This window comes from Haliaeetus leucocephalus, unplaced genomic scaffold (assembly GCF_000737465.1).
Source record: "Haliaeetus leucocephalus isolate CR32 unplaced genomic scaffold, Haliaeetus_leucocephalus-4.0 Scaffold696, whole genome shotgun sequence".
NCBI lineage: Eukaryota > Metazoa > Chordata > Aves > Accipitriformes > Accipitridae > Haliaeetus > Haliaeetus leucocephalus.
The window spans coordinates 3823074-3837793 of record NW_010973132.1 but is presented as its reverse complement, the minus strand read 5'-3'; the positions used below and the strand labels follow the sequence as shown (position 1 = coordinate 3837793).

Here is a 14720-nt window from a genome sequence, read left to right as displayed (position 1 = left end):
GGATCCAAACAGCATCCTATAGGCTTATCTAGCTGAGCATTCACTGACACAGATAACAATCTCTTTAAGATGTACTGAATTTGTTTGTTAAAGGGCTTTGAAGACATCTGGCCTCTTAAGTGCTCAGTCTATATGGCTTTACTTTAAAAACCACCAGACAGAAAGCTGTAATACCTGCCATTAAATTACTTTTAGCTGACTTGCCTGTTAATTCAGGGTAGACTATATCCTAGCACATTAAAAACAGCCTAGATTTTACTGTCAACTACTTTGTCAAAGAAGAAAAGGAAAACTTCAAATAAACTCAAGGGGCATAAATTATTATGCCTATGACTTTGTTACATGAGCCTGAGCTAAACAGGACAGCAGGTCCAGAAAGAATCTGATGCAGACGAAGTAGGTAGCACAATCTTTTCAGTTTCAAAACCCTGTCAAAATAAAAGTGCCAGCATTAAACAATTATTTTAAAAGGAGTAATGGAAACTTCAGTAAGTACTGACATTTTCATTAACAGTTACTGCAAGTATGCAGTAAAACCAAACTAATCAGTAACGTAAAGGGGGAAACTATTAACTATCAACTTTAAAGCCACTGGTGTCCTAATAAGGCGGCCAACACTACAGGTGATGACCATGGACCCTGGAAGATAAGAACCCCAGAAGTAAGCAAATATTTGGTGATCTTTTAAGAAATAAAGTATCAGAAGCATCATCTTCACAATTAATTTCCTAGCTAAGCAATTAGGTATTAAAGCACAACAAAGATCAATCCTCAACTGCTAAAAATCCATCACTCTTCACCTCAGAAATAAGAATTTTGAATACCAACAGCCTTCCCTGTTACCAGGGAGCATCCTACATACTTCAGAGGTACACAAGAAACCAGAAACTTTCCGAGAAGTGAATAAGAAAAGGGGGTCAAGCAGGAACACACCCACCCTGAACTTTGGAAAACTCTGTGAACCTCCTGGCCGTTGTTCCTGTAGTACAAGAAAACTGCACACGTTCAGCTACCATACCTCTAGGTCTCAGAGACACAGTTTAATTGCCACACTGACATACACTTTATGTATGGCTATTGCAAACAGTGCTGTACATGACTTTACTCCATCATGCTGATGACTTACTTTCATTCTAGTATTTCCTCTTGTAGCTAGATCAAAAGATTAGCAGCCCAATTTGTATTTTGTCCATACAATACCAATAGATTCATTGAGAGTTTTATTTACATAACTGCAAGCTGAGGCTGTAAGCACCTTCCAAACTTCATAGGATCAAGGAACTCCTGAGGTTCAAAGGAACCTCTGGAGATCATCTAGTCAAACCTCCCTGCTCAAAGTAAGGTCAACTAGAGCAGGCTGCCACAGAACCATGTCCAGTCAGGTGTTCACTATCTCCACAGCTGGAGAATCCACAACCTTTCCAGTGTTGGATCATCTTCACGTAAAATATTTTTTCTCATGTTTAAATGGAATTACTTACAAATACTTTGTTATTTCAGCAACATCTAAATGTTTACCAAATGCTTCTTCCCTAAAGAAGTTAGTTTGAATGAGAAAGTCTGCATTTCACTACAGAAGGAATTTCAGCCTAGCCATGACTAACTCTGGTCCTGTATATCCAAAATATTGTCCTATACTGAAGCTTCCATAACAGAACATAAAGGCAGTATAAGAGCCAAGCTGCTTTAAATTATCTTCCTGCAACACAAGAGAAATTTCCTTTACTTCTAGATCTCAAGAGTCAAATGAACATGGACACTACATTGTTTTTACAGCAATTTCTTAAAGACTGACTTGCATACTAGTTCATGGTTCTTGGTGACAGACAAAACCAGTTAGAAAAAAAGGCTTCAGAGAAAACATTAGTGTCTTTCGAACTTTCATCAGTTTTGGTGAAACCATATCCTTCTTGTAACTTAATTCCATAGAAGACAAGTGGAGATCATTAGAGCATCAGAACCACCAATAAGAATTTACCTGTTGCCTGTCCTTGAAGATTGCAAATTGTTTACGGCTAATATTCTGTCAACAGTAGTTAACATATTAAGTAATACTTCTTTTGAAAAGCACTTCTTATGATGCTTCACAAACATGGAATGTCTGATCTCTATGATTCCCATTTCTATGAGGCTTTGATTTCATCTGAGGGGAAGAGCAGTCTCAGCAATCCAATCAAAAGATCTCTCTTCATTCTTTAAAAGAATGCTGGCCTAGCATCTGTTTTATTCTTAGTTGTGTCAGAAGCATACTTTCCTTTTTCTCTTTTCCACAGAAAAGAAATCAAGTACCCAGAGTGAACCAAACCACTATAGTGAAATGCTAGAAATCTGAATCTCTCTTAGCTCCCTGATAGATTTTCAAAGAGTGCAAGACTAGTTTCTGAGCAACTGCCTCCATAGATTACCTCTTGAAACAAGAAAGCAAATCAAGTCACAAGGGGTTCAGTGTCAATTCAGAAGGACTCAACACCACTCAGCCTGCAGCTGTTATGTGGGTATAAGAATGAATGTCTGCACTCCTGCCACGTAACTACCCAATACACACATTCCCTTGTCTTATGCCACATACTGCAGGTACAGCCTCACAGTAGCACGCTGCTTTCAGAAGATTAATCTTGCATACAATTATTCCATTAAAAAGTTATTTTAAACATGCTGTAAGAAGTGATGGCTAAAATTTAACACGACATATTTTTGGAGCTGACAAACAATTTCTCTCATATGCTGATGGTACTTTTCTCTTGTTTACAATCCACAGCACGTTGGATCCAACTAAAAGATTTTTTTTCTCTTTTTTTTCTTCCCACCCCCACCCCAAAGAAATCTGTAAAGCCCTTTTTAGGTAAAACAGTTTAAAGCCTACCTCTAACTTTTCCCCAGACATAGGGAAAAGCTATACCAGCTAAGAAATTAGACTGGGAAAGTTTCCAGTGACCAGCCTAGCAGATGCTGTTTAGAAGGACACACATTCTATTTACTATCGCATAGAAGGAAGATCCATCAGTCCTGCTCATTGTAATACAACAACTAAAATCTTTTTGGCAGTTTTTATCATTAACAATCAGCAGATCCTGGGTCCCACTTCTATCAGGATGCAATCTAGATAATCCACAGGTAGTCAGCAATGATTGGAAAACTTTTGTTTCCTATAGTCCCTTCTGCCGCTGCCCTTTCCAAAGTCCTGCTGGCCCTGTTTCCCTTTTGCCATTTCCTGTTGCTTGAAAACATCAATCACAGAGCAAAAAATAAAGTTGTCTAAAGTGTAATGAAATTCATAAGCAATTAAGATTAGAAAGCTTCTGGGAGAAAACTGCCTTGGATAGTTTATCCAAGAGTAGAGTGAAAACACCTATGATTGTTCCTTGTCATCCAAGGTGTAAAATGAAGCATGTTACAGCAGCAATGTAGTGTGTTAAGATGGAGAGAATGCAAATAGAACCTAATGCCAGAATAGAAGTCCCTCCTGCACTTCACAGGCACCTCAATACACACCAATGGAAGCAATAAAATTTTCTTCCTTTAGACTCCTTGTGTCAAATTCCCTTGGCCCTTTGCCTGCAGGGCTCGGTGCCTTTGGCATTAGCTGAGGTACTGGCAGCTGCATCGCAGGTTTTGGCTCCACTCTTGGGGATGATGCAGGATCCTTGCCAACTGGAGTGATAGATCCATCCGTTGGACTTCGTTTTCTCTTTTCTGGTTCTTTAAAGAAAAAAAAAACAAAGTGTTGGGAAAAAAAAAACCAAAAACAAACATAAGGAAAAAGGAAATGAGAGCAGGAAGATGAGACAGATGGTCTCACCTAAATCATTAAGCCTGGCACTGAAACAGCTCAGTCCCACATTTGTTCCCACAGGTCACCATGGCTTGCAGATAGTCTGACACACTGGTGGAAACAGTAGAGGAGAAAGCCAGAGTGCTGTTTTGGGGATACTCAGATTATCTCCTTCCTGTATATTTGAAACCTAGGAATCTTCTTTGACACAGTAACTGTAGTATCTCCTCTGCTGAAATGTCCAAAATTAAACAACTCTGCCTAAACTACCAAGAATATCACTTCTAGAATATAAGCAAGCTCCTCCTGCAGTGAAAAGGTGACAAATACAATCATCTTTGATGGGTAACACTAAATGAAACTTCAGTTAGGAAAAAAAACAAAAAACTATCAGCTATAGCTCTCATCATTCTCTGAGACTTCCTATAATCATATATCCCCAAAGGCAGTTTGGATTATTTCTCTGCATCAAGATCCACAGTTTGAATTACAGCAAAACTTTCAGAATAGAATAATTAAAATTAGATTTTTCCGTAAAGAATCTCCTGCAATCCTGCACAAACTGTTCCAATAGCTGATGAGGCCAATAGTCAAAATTTCATATCCTAATACCTAAATTTGTCATACCACTAGACCTTGTGATATCTTTGTCCAGTAGATTAAAGATTCTGCTATCAGCAACACCTTTCCATTTAGCTAATAATTGAAAACAATCAACACCTATCATTCAATAGACTGAACACCTCCATCTTTCAGAACAAAAGTGTTTTTCCAATTCCTTGTAGGTCTTTTCAGAAACCTCAGTTTTTCAAGAGGTGATGATCAGAACTGGAAGCACTAAGTCAGCTGTGGGTCTTGTTAGTGACATATCCACAGACAATAGCTACATCCCAAATCTCTATTCCCAGGTTTACACAGTGGCCCCCTCTCCAGGTTTTACAGACACAGTAAATAGTGGGAAGTTCACACATAGCTGCCATTTTCAGAGACGTTGCTTCCTAGAAGATAGTTCCCAATCCTACTCTTGTTGCCAACTGTCCTTACTCCTAAACAAGTCCTTAGTTTGACCATATTAAAATAACTACCACCATGCTTTATTAAGATTCAGCTTCCTCTAGAACAATAACCTATATCCATCATGTCCTGTTCAAACAGTATGCATCATATGCAAACTGAACAATTTTAGGATTACTAGATCACCACTCTATGTTAAATAACATTAAGATAAACACTAATCTCTATAAAACATTTCTAGAAATATCTGGATCGACTCATGTAAAACATACTAAACAGCTAAAATAAATCAAGATGTCATGCAATAATGAGAGAAGTCCTCCAAAGATGTATCAAGGCTTTAAAAGTTTATATCAAATTTTGTCTATTTTGACCACAATTAATCTACTGGGTAAGCTCTACTTACCATCAAATTATACTATCTGGCATTTACATTATCAAGACTTCATCTAAAACCATTTTGTTTTAGATCAGCCACTCTATAATTTTGCTTAGGATTAGTGTCAGACTAAAAGGCCTATAATTACCAAGATCAGCCTATAACCCACATTCAGGACTGTTAAACTAGCACAGCCTTCTTTACCTTCCTCAGCATTCTAACAACGACTGGAAATGAACACCTGTAACCCACAGGGCATCTAAGCCAACTCGTAAAATCCCTGATGCAAGCCACTCGGAACACCAACTATAAACTGTTTAGTAGATTTTACTCCTCTGCTACAATGAAATAAATAGCTTTTCATCATTTGAGATTACAGCTGAGTCAGATATTAAGCAGAGTGGTAGCTTTCTGTCATCTTTTGCTCTTTTTCCTTACACATGCATTTTCTTATTTTGCATTAAGAATCAGATTTTAAGAAAAAGCTGAAAAATATAGAGGTAGTTTCAGACTTTCCTCTCCAAGAGTACTTAGTGATATAAGAATCATTGTGTAATGCAAGGTAGTTGGTGAGATAAGTCTCATACAGTTCCACATTAGAAATATCTCCGTCCCTATTCAGGTTGTCTGCAATAACTTTCCAAGACTGTGGTTGGGACAGTGTTAGTTGAAGGTCCCCACTCTCAGAATTTCCACTTCATCTGTAAAAGCCCCAGGTTTTGTATCTTACTGCATAATTCCCATTTTCAATCAAATACCCAGTATGACCATTATTTTGTTATGGTCCAGTCACACGTGTGCAAGAGAATGGTTTCAAGCTTTGTAAGGTTTCAGTAACAATGGTACAGTTCTCACCTGTTTTGAAAGTGTCGTAAAACCCCTGAAATATCTGAAGCCACAAAACAGCTACCTTCACAATAAGGATCTCATTTGGTTCGTAAACATTGTATTCTCATAAACACTTTTCTTACCTTTGTTGTAATAGTGAGTATGTGCTATCTCTAGCAGGCCAAAAACACTGGCCATGCCTCCCAGGCCAGCATTTGCATATGACTGCTCCAGGCTCAACACAGTGCACTTCAGCAAGTCCAGCATGCCTTTATAAACCTTGCGGCTGATCTCCTGCAATGAAAATCCCATTAGTGTTGCTATTTCAGAAGTGAGAAAGTAATTCAAGAACATAAATTCCAAAACTGCTGTAACATCAGCTTTTAGGAGGCAATTTAACAATAACTTTCTATGAATTGAGCCTCAGCAGACACTAGGTATGAGGACCCTGATGAGTTCAGCACTGACCACATCCTGTATGACATCCTGCCGAGCATCTTCTTCTGACTGGATTGTGCGATTCAGCTTGCTTAGTACAAAGACACGGAGCTGCTCACTCTCCAGCAGACGTCGGACTCTTTTCATATTCAGCCAGCCAACACCTTGCCCATCAAGAACATTGTGTACCACCTCCTTCAGGAACTGCTGGTTCTCACTGATGGATTTAAGAGGAAGCAGGCAAAAAGTTAGCCCTCTGCTTACCTCGGCCAGGACACACACAGAAATGCATTTCCTATCAAAGCTAAGTTTACAAGAAAAAAGTTCAAATCTAGCTATGCTTGCTGCTAACATAACTGCACACAGCCCAACCTCTGTTCTATAGGTGTAGCATCAAATATTTTATCTGTTATTTCCTATAATAAGCCGTAATCAGATTTTCCTTTAGTCCTTCTAGCTACCACTCTACTCCTCACCTTCACAGCACTCCTCAAAAATCTATAGGAGCCCTCTATGCCACAACCTTCTCCCACAGCCACCTTGTCTGACCTGTAGGCTTTCCTTGAAAGAGGAAGCACAGCACTACTAATAGCACTACTGCAGCAGCCTTGGCACATGTACTGCTTCAGCTTGTTTTGCCACAGGGGAGGGAATGGTAAGAAGGGAACTCCTGTGCAACCTGCTGCATTCCCCAGTCTGAACTGCAGTTATTGTTCTTGCTTGTCTCCCAACCCAGTAGCTCAAAGCAAATTTCACTCTACCCATGACTACTACATAAGAAAAGGAGGAGAAAGCACAGGCACAGGTCAGGTAACGTTTACTTGCACCATTCTGAGTCCCCTTCCCAAGGCTGAGAAAAGTGTTTCACATGAATTCATGGAATCAAACTGCTTCATATGACTCAGCTGATCCCCTGCATGGTGCATTAAGACTCCACTGGCTAGACTACCTTCAGAACAGACTCAACTACAAAGAATAAATACTCAGCTAAAGTAGGGACCTAGAATTTTTGGATCTCAGACAGAAAGAGGATACATTTCGGAGCATAGAAAAATATGTATGTGTGCTATTAACTGTAAGACCATCCACACCAAATCTTCTCAGACAATAAGTGCAAGCTTAGGGCCATAGAAAAGCACTATTTAGTTTTCAACAGCTAGACTTCTGAGGAAACATTGGCCAAGTATGAGACCACTCTAACAACACTTTATACTCAAAAAAAGCAATGAAAGATATTACCTGGAATTGCTAGTTCGTCCCTGAGGTGATGGAGATTCTCTCTTCACTGTCGGGCTGTGCTTAATGACTGAAGACTTTTGATCCACAAGGGCTCGTCTGTTTCCTAAACAGGAGAGGAAACAGCATGAGAGGAAGAGGTAGGAAGAAAAAAAAAAAAAAAACTGTTCCCAGGACAGTAACAAGCAACACTAAGGTTGGCTAACATACCTATTCGGATTACAGGTAACAGACTTCAAACAAAATGGAAACTCCAAAAAAAGCAGCAGCGTATATCATATTCTAGCATCACACATCGGCAGAAAACAGTAATGGGAGTAATGCAGAGAGAAAAAGAGAAGATGGTAATGGGAGCAGAAGGTGAAAGGCAGGAAAAGTTTGGCTGCTCTGCATGCAGTTCTACAACAAGAACCATCTTCAAATTAGTCACTATATGTAAAAGCATAATGCATTGGGGGTGACTAGTATAGATCATGTGGTACTGGTTACCCAGTGAGAAAGGTAGCCCAAAGTCAGGCATAGGGAATGCTGGAAATTGTTATATCATGCACAGCTCATGCTGTAGGGAACCCACCTTCATTGCTTACTGGGCCAGCTTCAGTAATAATCTCCATTATAGTATTTAACCCAAATACTGGGACACAAAATATACAATTAGTAGTGTACTACAATTCTACAGTCCCCACCATCAGCAGCAAAAGAATCCAACTACCAGCTTCTTCCCAGCCCTCCCTCAAAACAAAACCCAAATGACACTAGAGCAGGAAGGATGCTTGAAAGCCCAAGACAACAAGGGCCAGTGTAATTAATCTTAGAGATAGTGCTTGACTTGAAATTTGGCATTGTGGAACCAATGTATTGCATCTTCAAGGACATTATTGCATATATTGTATTTCAAGGGCACTATCAAAAACATCTGCATCACTGAGGAAAAAATATCAATGGATGTGCATGAAATAAAAATTAAAAAGGAAGATGGAAAGTGGTCAGACAGCAGCAATGAGATGGAGTCCCAGCATCATTTCCCATTACAGTTAGAAAGACAAGGTACCACACACACTTGGTAAGAACAAGTTAATGCAGCGATTTTATACCTGTACAACAGAGACAAAAACATTTAAGAAACAGTGAAGTGCCCAGTGGGAGTCCCAGTGACGCAGCATGCACACGTAAATGAACACAAACACACACACACACACTTGCACATGCATAAAAGACTGAGCTACTCCACGGAAATCCCATCCTCATATCTGCATAGTAACATTAAAGACCCTACAGGATTACAGTAGTCAAGAAAGAACACCAAAGTGCAGAAGACGAGGTGCAAAGCATGAACGTGGAATGGCAAACCCCATCACTGTTTTCTTCCAATGCATGGAATCAGTCATTAAGTTTACCCATGGAAATAATCCTGACATGAAGCATGTTTCTTATCCAGTACAATTGGACATAAAAACATAACCAACTGGTAAAAGGTTGTCAAAAACAGCTGTGCAGAGTTTCTGCTAGTGTTTTCACCCTACCAGTCCTGTTCCTCCTCATTTTACACACAGGGAATGGTTACTTGTCTCAAAAACAAAGTCCAAAGCAGAAACACAAAAACCAGCTTTTGGCCTTTGTTTCTACAAGGTCTAAGGTCAGCAAAACATCATACCAACCTTCATCCACATCCCTTCCCACTTCCAGATTAAAGTAATCTTTACCGATGAAAATGATGAGGAGGAAAAAAATAAATGAAAAAAAATCAACATATTAAAACAAAAGCAGTAAGTTCTAATCAGATAGAATAACTCAAAAGGTAAAATAAAACCTTTCCCCAGTTTAGCAACTGAAAAGGTCTCAACACTAAAACTCCAACATGTGCTCAGTCACCCCTTCTGTTATTACATCTGGTACAAGGACGACCAGGCTGACTAACTCCCCACAGTAAGAGGGTCATTTCTCTAGTGCCCATCCACACATGTTATCTAATGATACTGCAGACAAACACGAGATGTTCCAATGAAAAGACTGTGCACATAAGTTAGGGATCGATCTTCACTCTGAATGAGCTGAAGAATGGTTATAATTTGATTTTGATCAAAATTTTTTATTTAGTGAACTGAAGAGACTATAAACACTTTTGAAACCCACGTAAACTGCAGTCTCCATGGGAAACTGGCATTAACCCCACTTAGAAATGCAGCATCATTGCTCTAACAAGTTACCTAAGGCTAATCATGAAGATAATGGCAGTGCAAAAGTAGGACCTACCTCTTGGTTCCCATTCTTGACACTAAGTACTTAAAAATAAAACAAAACAAAATACAAAACAAAACCAACATTCACAGTGTATCCATTAACACAGGCTAGACAAGCCAGTCTCCCATCCCAACGCAGCCCAATTGTCAGGAGGAAGTCTGACTGAGAACTAATCAAGACAATTTACTGTCTTGATACTCAAGACGGGTACTACCCAAACTGCCAAAATGCATCACCCCCAGGATTCCTGTTAGGGGTAAGACCTCAGACTGCCAAGCCACAAGAACTGTAAAGGCTGTAGAAGTCAAAGGGAAAAACGGTTACCTTTCAGGCTAGGAAAGGGAGTATTCTTGTCTCTCCCAACTTTGGTTGGTAGGGCTAAGTTGGACAGACTGAAGCTTGTGCTGTGGTTTCTGTACAGGCTGCCTATGACAGAAGAAGAAAACAGTTAAATGCCTAATGCTTGCTGCACTCACCCAAACTTCCTAAACCTCCTGTAATTCACCTTCTTATTCCAGATCCTTGATGATTAAGTTGTTCTTTATTACCCAACAGTCTCAAAAGCATAACGTCATCTCATTTACATTGCAACCACATCTGAAATTAGATTATTCTAAATTGTACAAAAACTTAACTCTTAGCTTTCATGTTACAATCACTGCTGCTTTATCTTTGAGTCTTAAATGTAACAGCAATATCCACCTGTCTTCCTGCACTTAAACAGGTAACCTCACGTCAGCTGTGTCTTCTTGTTTGATCCTCTTTTGGGAGCAAATGAATAGTAGGGGCCACATGAGAAAACAGGGTGATGGAAGATCACCAAAACATGTAATTCTGAAGTAAGGATTGTGCAGTGTGCTTTGTGAAATGCTGTAAATCTGCCACAGAAGTGTGCTTTAAAATAGAAGCTTTAATTTATTAGGAGAAAGCAGAAGTTCTTCCTAATACAGACAGATCTTAAGAACACAATAATGCATCATCATCTGGTTAAGCCTGTAGGCAGCCTGAAAGCATCTCCCGTAGATCAATGAGCTGATTAACACTTCAAGATGTTAATTTAAAATGTCAGCGTACTATTTCAGTTTGCTTTGGTTCTTTTTTTGCAGCCTTATTTTAGTAACAATCATTTTACCAGAAACATCCAATATACTTTCACCACTGCTGCAAATTTCTTGCACTGCTCCCCACTATTAGTGCAAGACTCAACTGGCCATATCTTCTTTCACTCATTAAAAAACTCTAGATTAGTCTTCCACACCTGTGGATTTTAATAATAAAAATATAACTGAAAGTAGGTGAGCACAGTCAAGAAATTGAATTTAGCATCTAAACACATAACATAGTAGCATGGAAGGCATACTACTGGTAAGATTTTTGTATCAACTTCAGGAAATTGCACAATTTTCTGTTTAAATGAAACAAAGGATTTCTGACCTGTGCCCTAAAGTGCCATATAACTCAAAGGCCTAACCACATAACCAAAGTCCTTCTTACTGAAAAACACATAAAGCAGTAGTTATCAGCAGTGTAAGTTAAATAGGTCCTGTGGCTCCCAACATGACTTCTGGAGAGCTGGTAACAATTTGACAACCAAGTCATTCTCTTGACTAGCCATGCCTCTATTCCATTTCTCTGTAAATTTTATTATAATAAATAAAACCAGCTTAATGAATTCATTAGTACATACTTGCAAAAGACATGATGCCCCCAAAACCTTCACTGCTGTTGTTGGAGACAGTAGAGTTTGGGGAGCTGGCCCTGGAATCTGAGTCTGCATCAGAATCGTTGGCCAGTTTTAAACTGTTTGGACGGAGTAACTTCTGAGACCTTTAAAGAAATTAAGTACAACTGTTATTAGCTTTCCCCCTTCCCACCTCAAATCAACATGTATGATTGTGGGAGATCTATGCTGGTCTCACTCCTCATCCGTTTTCACCACACTACCCTTACCTTGTGGGATATTAAAAAAAACCCAAAACAAAACAAAAACCCAACCCAAGAGAATTGAAGCATCTTTGCATTGAGGCTTCTATTACCTTTCAGGGCATGCTGAAAATTTGTCTACAAAAGGGCATTGGTGGATTTGGGGGTGAAAGGGTTCTGCTTTGAGAGCAATAACAAGAAAACCCAATGTCATCAATCACTATAGTATCTTTCCTCCAAAAGACAAAGCTTCACCAAAAAAAAAAAAAAAATTGCTCAAAGGTTTCCAGAAATCAGTAGGTGATATACTAAAATGTTTCTAGGAAGAACTGATAAGTCTACTAGCATCTACTGCTTACATAAAAGCAAGGAACTGAGGGAACTGAGCAAGTGCCTTTACTCAAACCAGAAGGGTTTACAGAATTTCAGTATTAAATGAAAGTGGTCAACAATACATTTCAGGTGCAAAAGGCATTTGAATGAATAAACAATAAACTACTGGAAGCAGATGGAAATCCCAATAGTGCTGTACAGAAGGGCGGGAGACAAGGAGGACTTGCCTGCTTCCATTGAGATTCTGGTTAAATCTTGGGGTGTAGCTCTCTTCCTGCTCATCATCTTCATCCTCCGTAGGAAAACCATACTGTGGTTCAAAGTACGGATTATCATACTCTCTCTTCCTCACCACCCCTTCTGAGGAGCTCATGCTGCCAGCTGTGCTGTCGCTCTCATGGCGGTCCAAGCTTATCTTGGGAAAGCTTGGTTGTAGTGGCAAGGAAGGGAGATGGTTTGAAAATCCAGCAACCAACTTCTCTTCCATTTCTGCTGAATCTGCTGACTCCTGTGGACCAGTCAAATCATTGATCTGTTCGCTAATTTGTGTTACATACAACTGAAGGGCAGGACAAGAACAATTATTTCAAACTGGGAAGTCTGTACAGTCCTTGCTGTTTGTTACTTGCTTAACAAACTTGCTGTTTGTTGCCCCCACCCCATCCCCACTATCCATGGCTCTAATCTAGGATTTTACATACGCTGCAGTGTTTGCACATCGTTCTAGGGACTTACTCCCCTGTAAAACAGATCTTACTGGTAAGTGTAAGCTCAGGATAACAGCTCTCCATTACCCTGTTTTGTGGTTATGCAAGCAACTCCCATTCTTCCTAAATGACCACAGATTCATGAGTTTCCCCACCGCGCTCCCTGTTCCTCTAACGCATCAGGTCTTTCCAGACTCTGTAAAAGCAATTCCTGCAGTCACAACCTGGACCACTGCTCTCTGTTAATGCTGCATTTTTCAATGCATGGGAGCTTTTAGGTACAGGAATGCTCTGTCCCAGCATAAGAGGGTACCAGTAAACTCCACCTTGCTCAGAAAGTCCAGAAAGAGCATGCAATTTAATCTGCATGGTTTCACAGTCCTATTAGCTTTTGCCCTTCTCAGAAAGAACCACGTGCATTCTCCCATTCTTTATATCCTAATATGCCGATCTTGGGGCTGAACTCATCTCAGTACACACATGATTCACTCCATGGATGACAGTGCTGGGGCTGCTACTGGCTGTAGTACTGGAACTTGAACGAGGCTGGTTGTTCTCTTGGGAGTTTTCACTGTCCATGGCCTGTTCATCCAGATCCCCTGAGTATTCTTGAAAATCATCAAATTCCACTTCACTAGCATCACCAAGAGCTGCGTGAGTCAGGGGGTCAACATCTGCAAACACATCATTTTGCATTAAAGACAACTGCCTTCCTCAGCCTTTTGCCCATCTAACTAAAGACCCCTAGCAGTTGAGGGCTGCTCAGTAGAATAAACCTGCATAAAAATTTAGGTTGTAAAGGGCTTTTGGAGGTCATCTATTCCAACTCTCTGCTCAAAGCAGGGGTAACTTCAAAGTTAAAGCAGATTGCTCAGGGCCTTGTCCCACTGAGTTTTGAAAGTCTCCAAGGCTTGACATTCTACCTTGATCCTGGAAACCTGTTTAACTACACTAACCATGAAGATCTTTTCCTTATGTCCAAGCAAGTTTCTTTTGTTGCAACTTAGGATTATAACCTCTTGCCCTTGGGACATAGGAAATGTGTTGGCAGTCCTACATTTAGTTTATTGAAGAAAGTGAGAACTTCCCGCTCTCACAAGAGAAGCTATTGCTGCAGCCTTCATATAAGCCACAGAGAATGCATTTTCCTGTCCCCACTAGGATAGAGTGACTCATTAAAGCCAGCACTGAGAACCAATATGCGGGGGCAGGAGAAAGCTTGTACTCTGCTGCCCATATTGCACAGTATCTACTGGCAGCAGCAGGTTGTTTCCAGATCTAGCAAGCCAGTTTTGTTCAGCAGCACCTATTTCTGTTCTTCCTCCTCCCAGTGTCCTTTGGAGGGCATTGTTTATAAGCAGGAGAAATGTCTTTTTTTCAGCCTACCCCTGGATATTGAAGGAGGAGTATAGAAGACACTTTTACCTCAGAGCAAGACTACAATGGAACAATACTTTGCTCTAATTTAGGGACTTAGGGGAAGCATTTTTCCCCACAGTGCAGATGAATGGGGAAGAGGAACCTATGTGGACCTTGTGAAAGTAAAGCTCAAAGTTACTCACTTGGGGTATCGCCATTAATGTCACATTTCATCATCTCACTGACAAAGTCACCAAGGGAGGAGTAGGAGGAACTTGAGTCATCATAGTCGACACTGTCACTGCCACTGCCACACAGGTGAGAAAGAGAGATGAGTGGCAACATAACAGGAATAGCAGGGCCTGACGTTTCAAAGTATGAATCAGCACTGTTTTCATGGGCCTCTTAAAAATCTCATGATATTTCAGTCTCTACAAACAAATTTCTGGCAAGAGACAGAAGCCAGCTTCATGAAAGGTCAGAGCAAATG

At 40.1% G+C, this 14720-nt stretch overlaps 1 protein-coding gene across 3 annotated transcripts in view; it reads right to left on the bottom strand.

Moving 5' to 3' along the window:
• The window catches only part of MADD (MAP-kinase activating death domain), a 71604-nt gene that overhangs the window by 33225 nt on the left and 23659 nt on the right, over positions 1–14720 (bottom strand). For 2 of the 3 annotated variants that reach the window (XM_010580144.1, XM_010580145.1), the window contains exons 12-20: positions 14434–14540; positions 13352–13545; positions 12392–12723; positions 11596–11735; positions 10233–10334; positions 7671–7773; positions 6462–6648; positions 6137–6287; positions 3493–3699 (exon numbers count right to left, since the gene is read on the bottom strand). In XM_010580144.1, coding sequence (XP_010578446.1) covers positions 3493–3699; positions 6137–6287; positions 6462–6648; positions 7671–7773; positions 10233–10334; positions 11596–11735; positions 12392–12723; positions 13352–13545; positions 14434–14540 — 1523 coding nt within the window. The remainder of the gene's footprint in view (positions 1–3492; positions 3700–6136; positions 6288–6461; positions 6649–7670; positions 7774–10232; positions 10335–11595; positions 11736–12391; positions 12724–13351; positions 13546–14433; positions 14541–14720) is intronic. The other variant, XM_010580143.1, reaches the window with a different exon arrangement.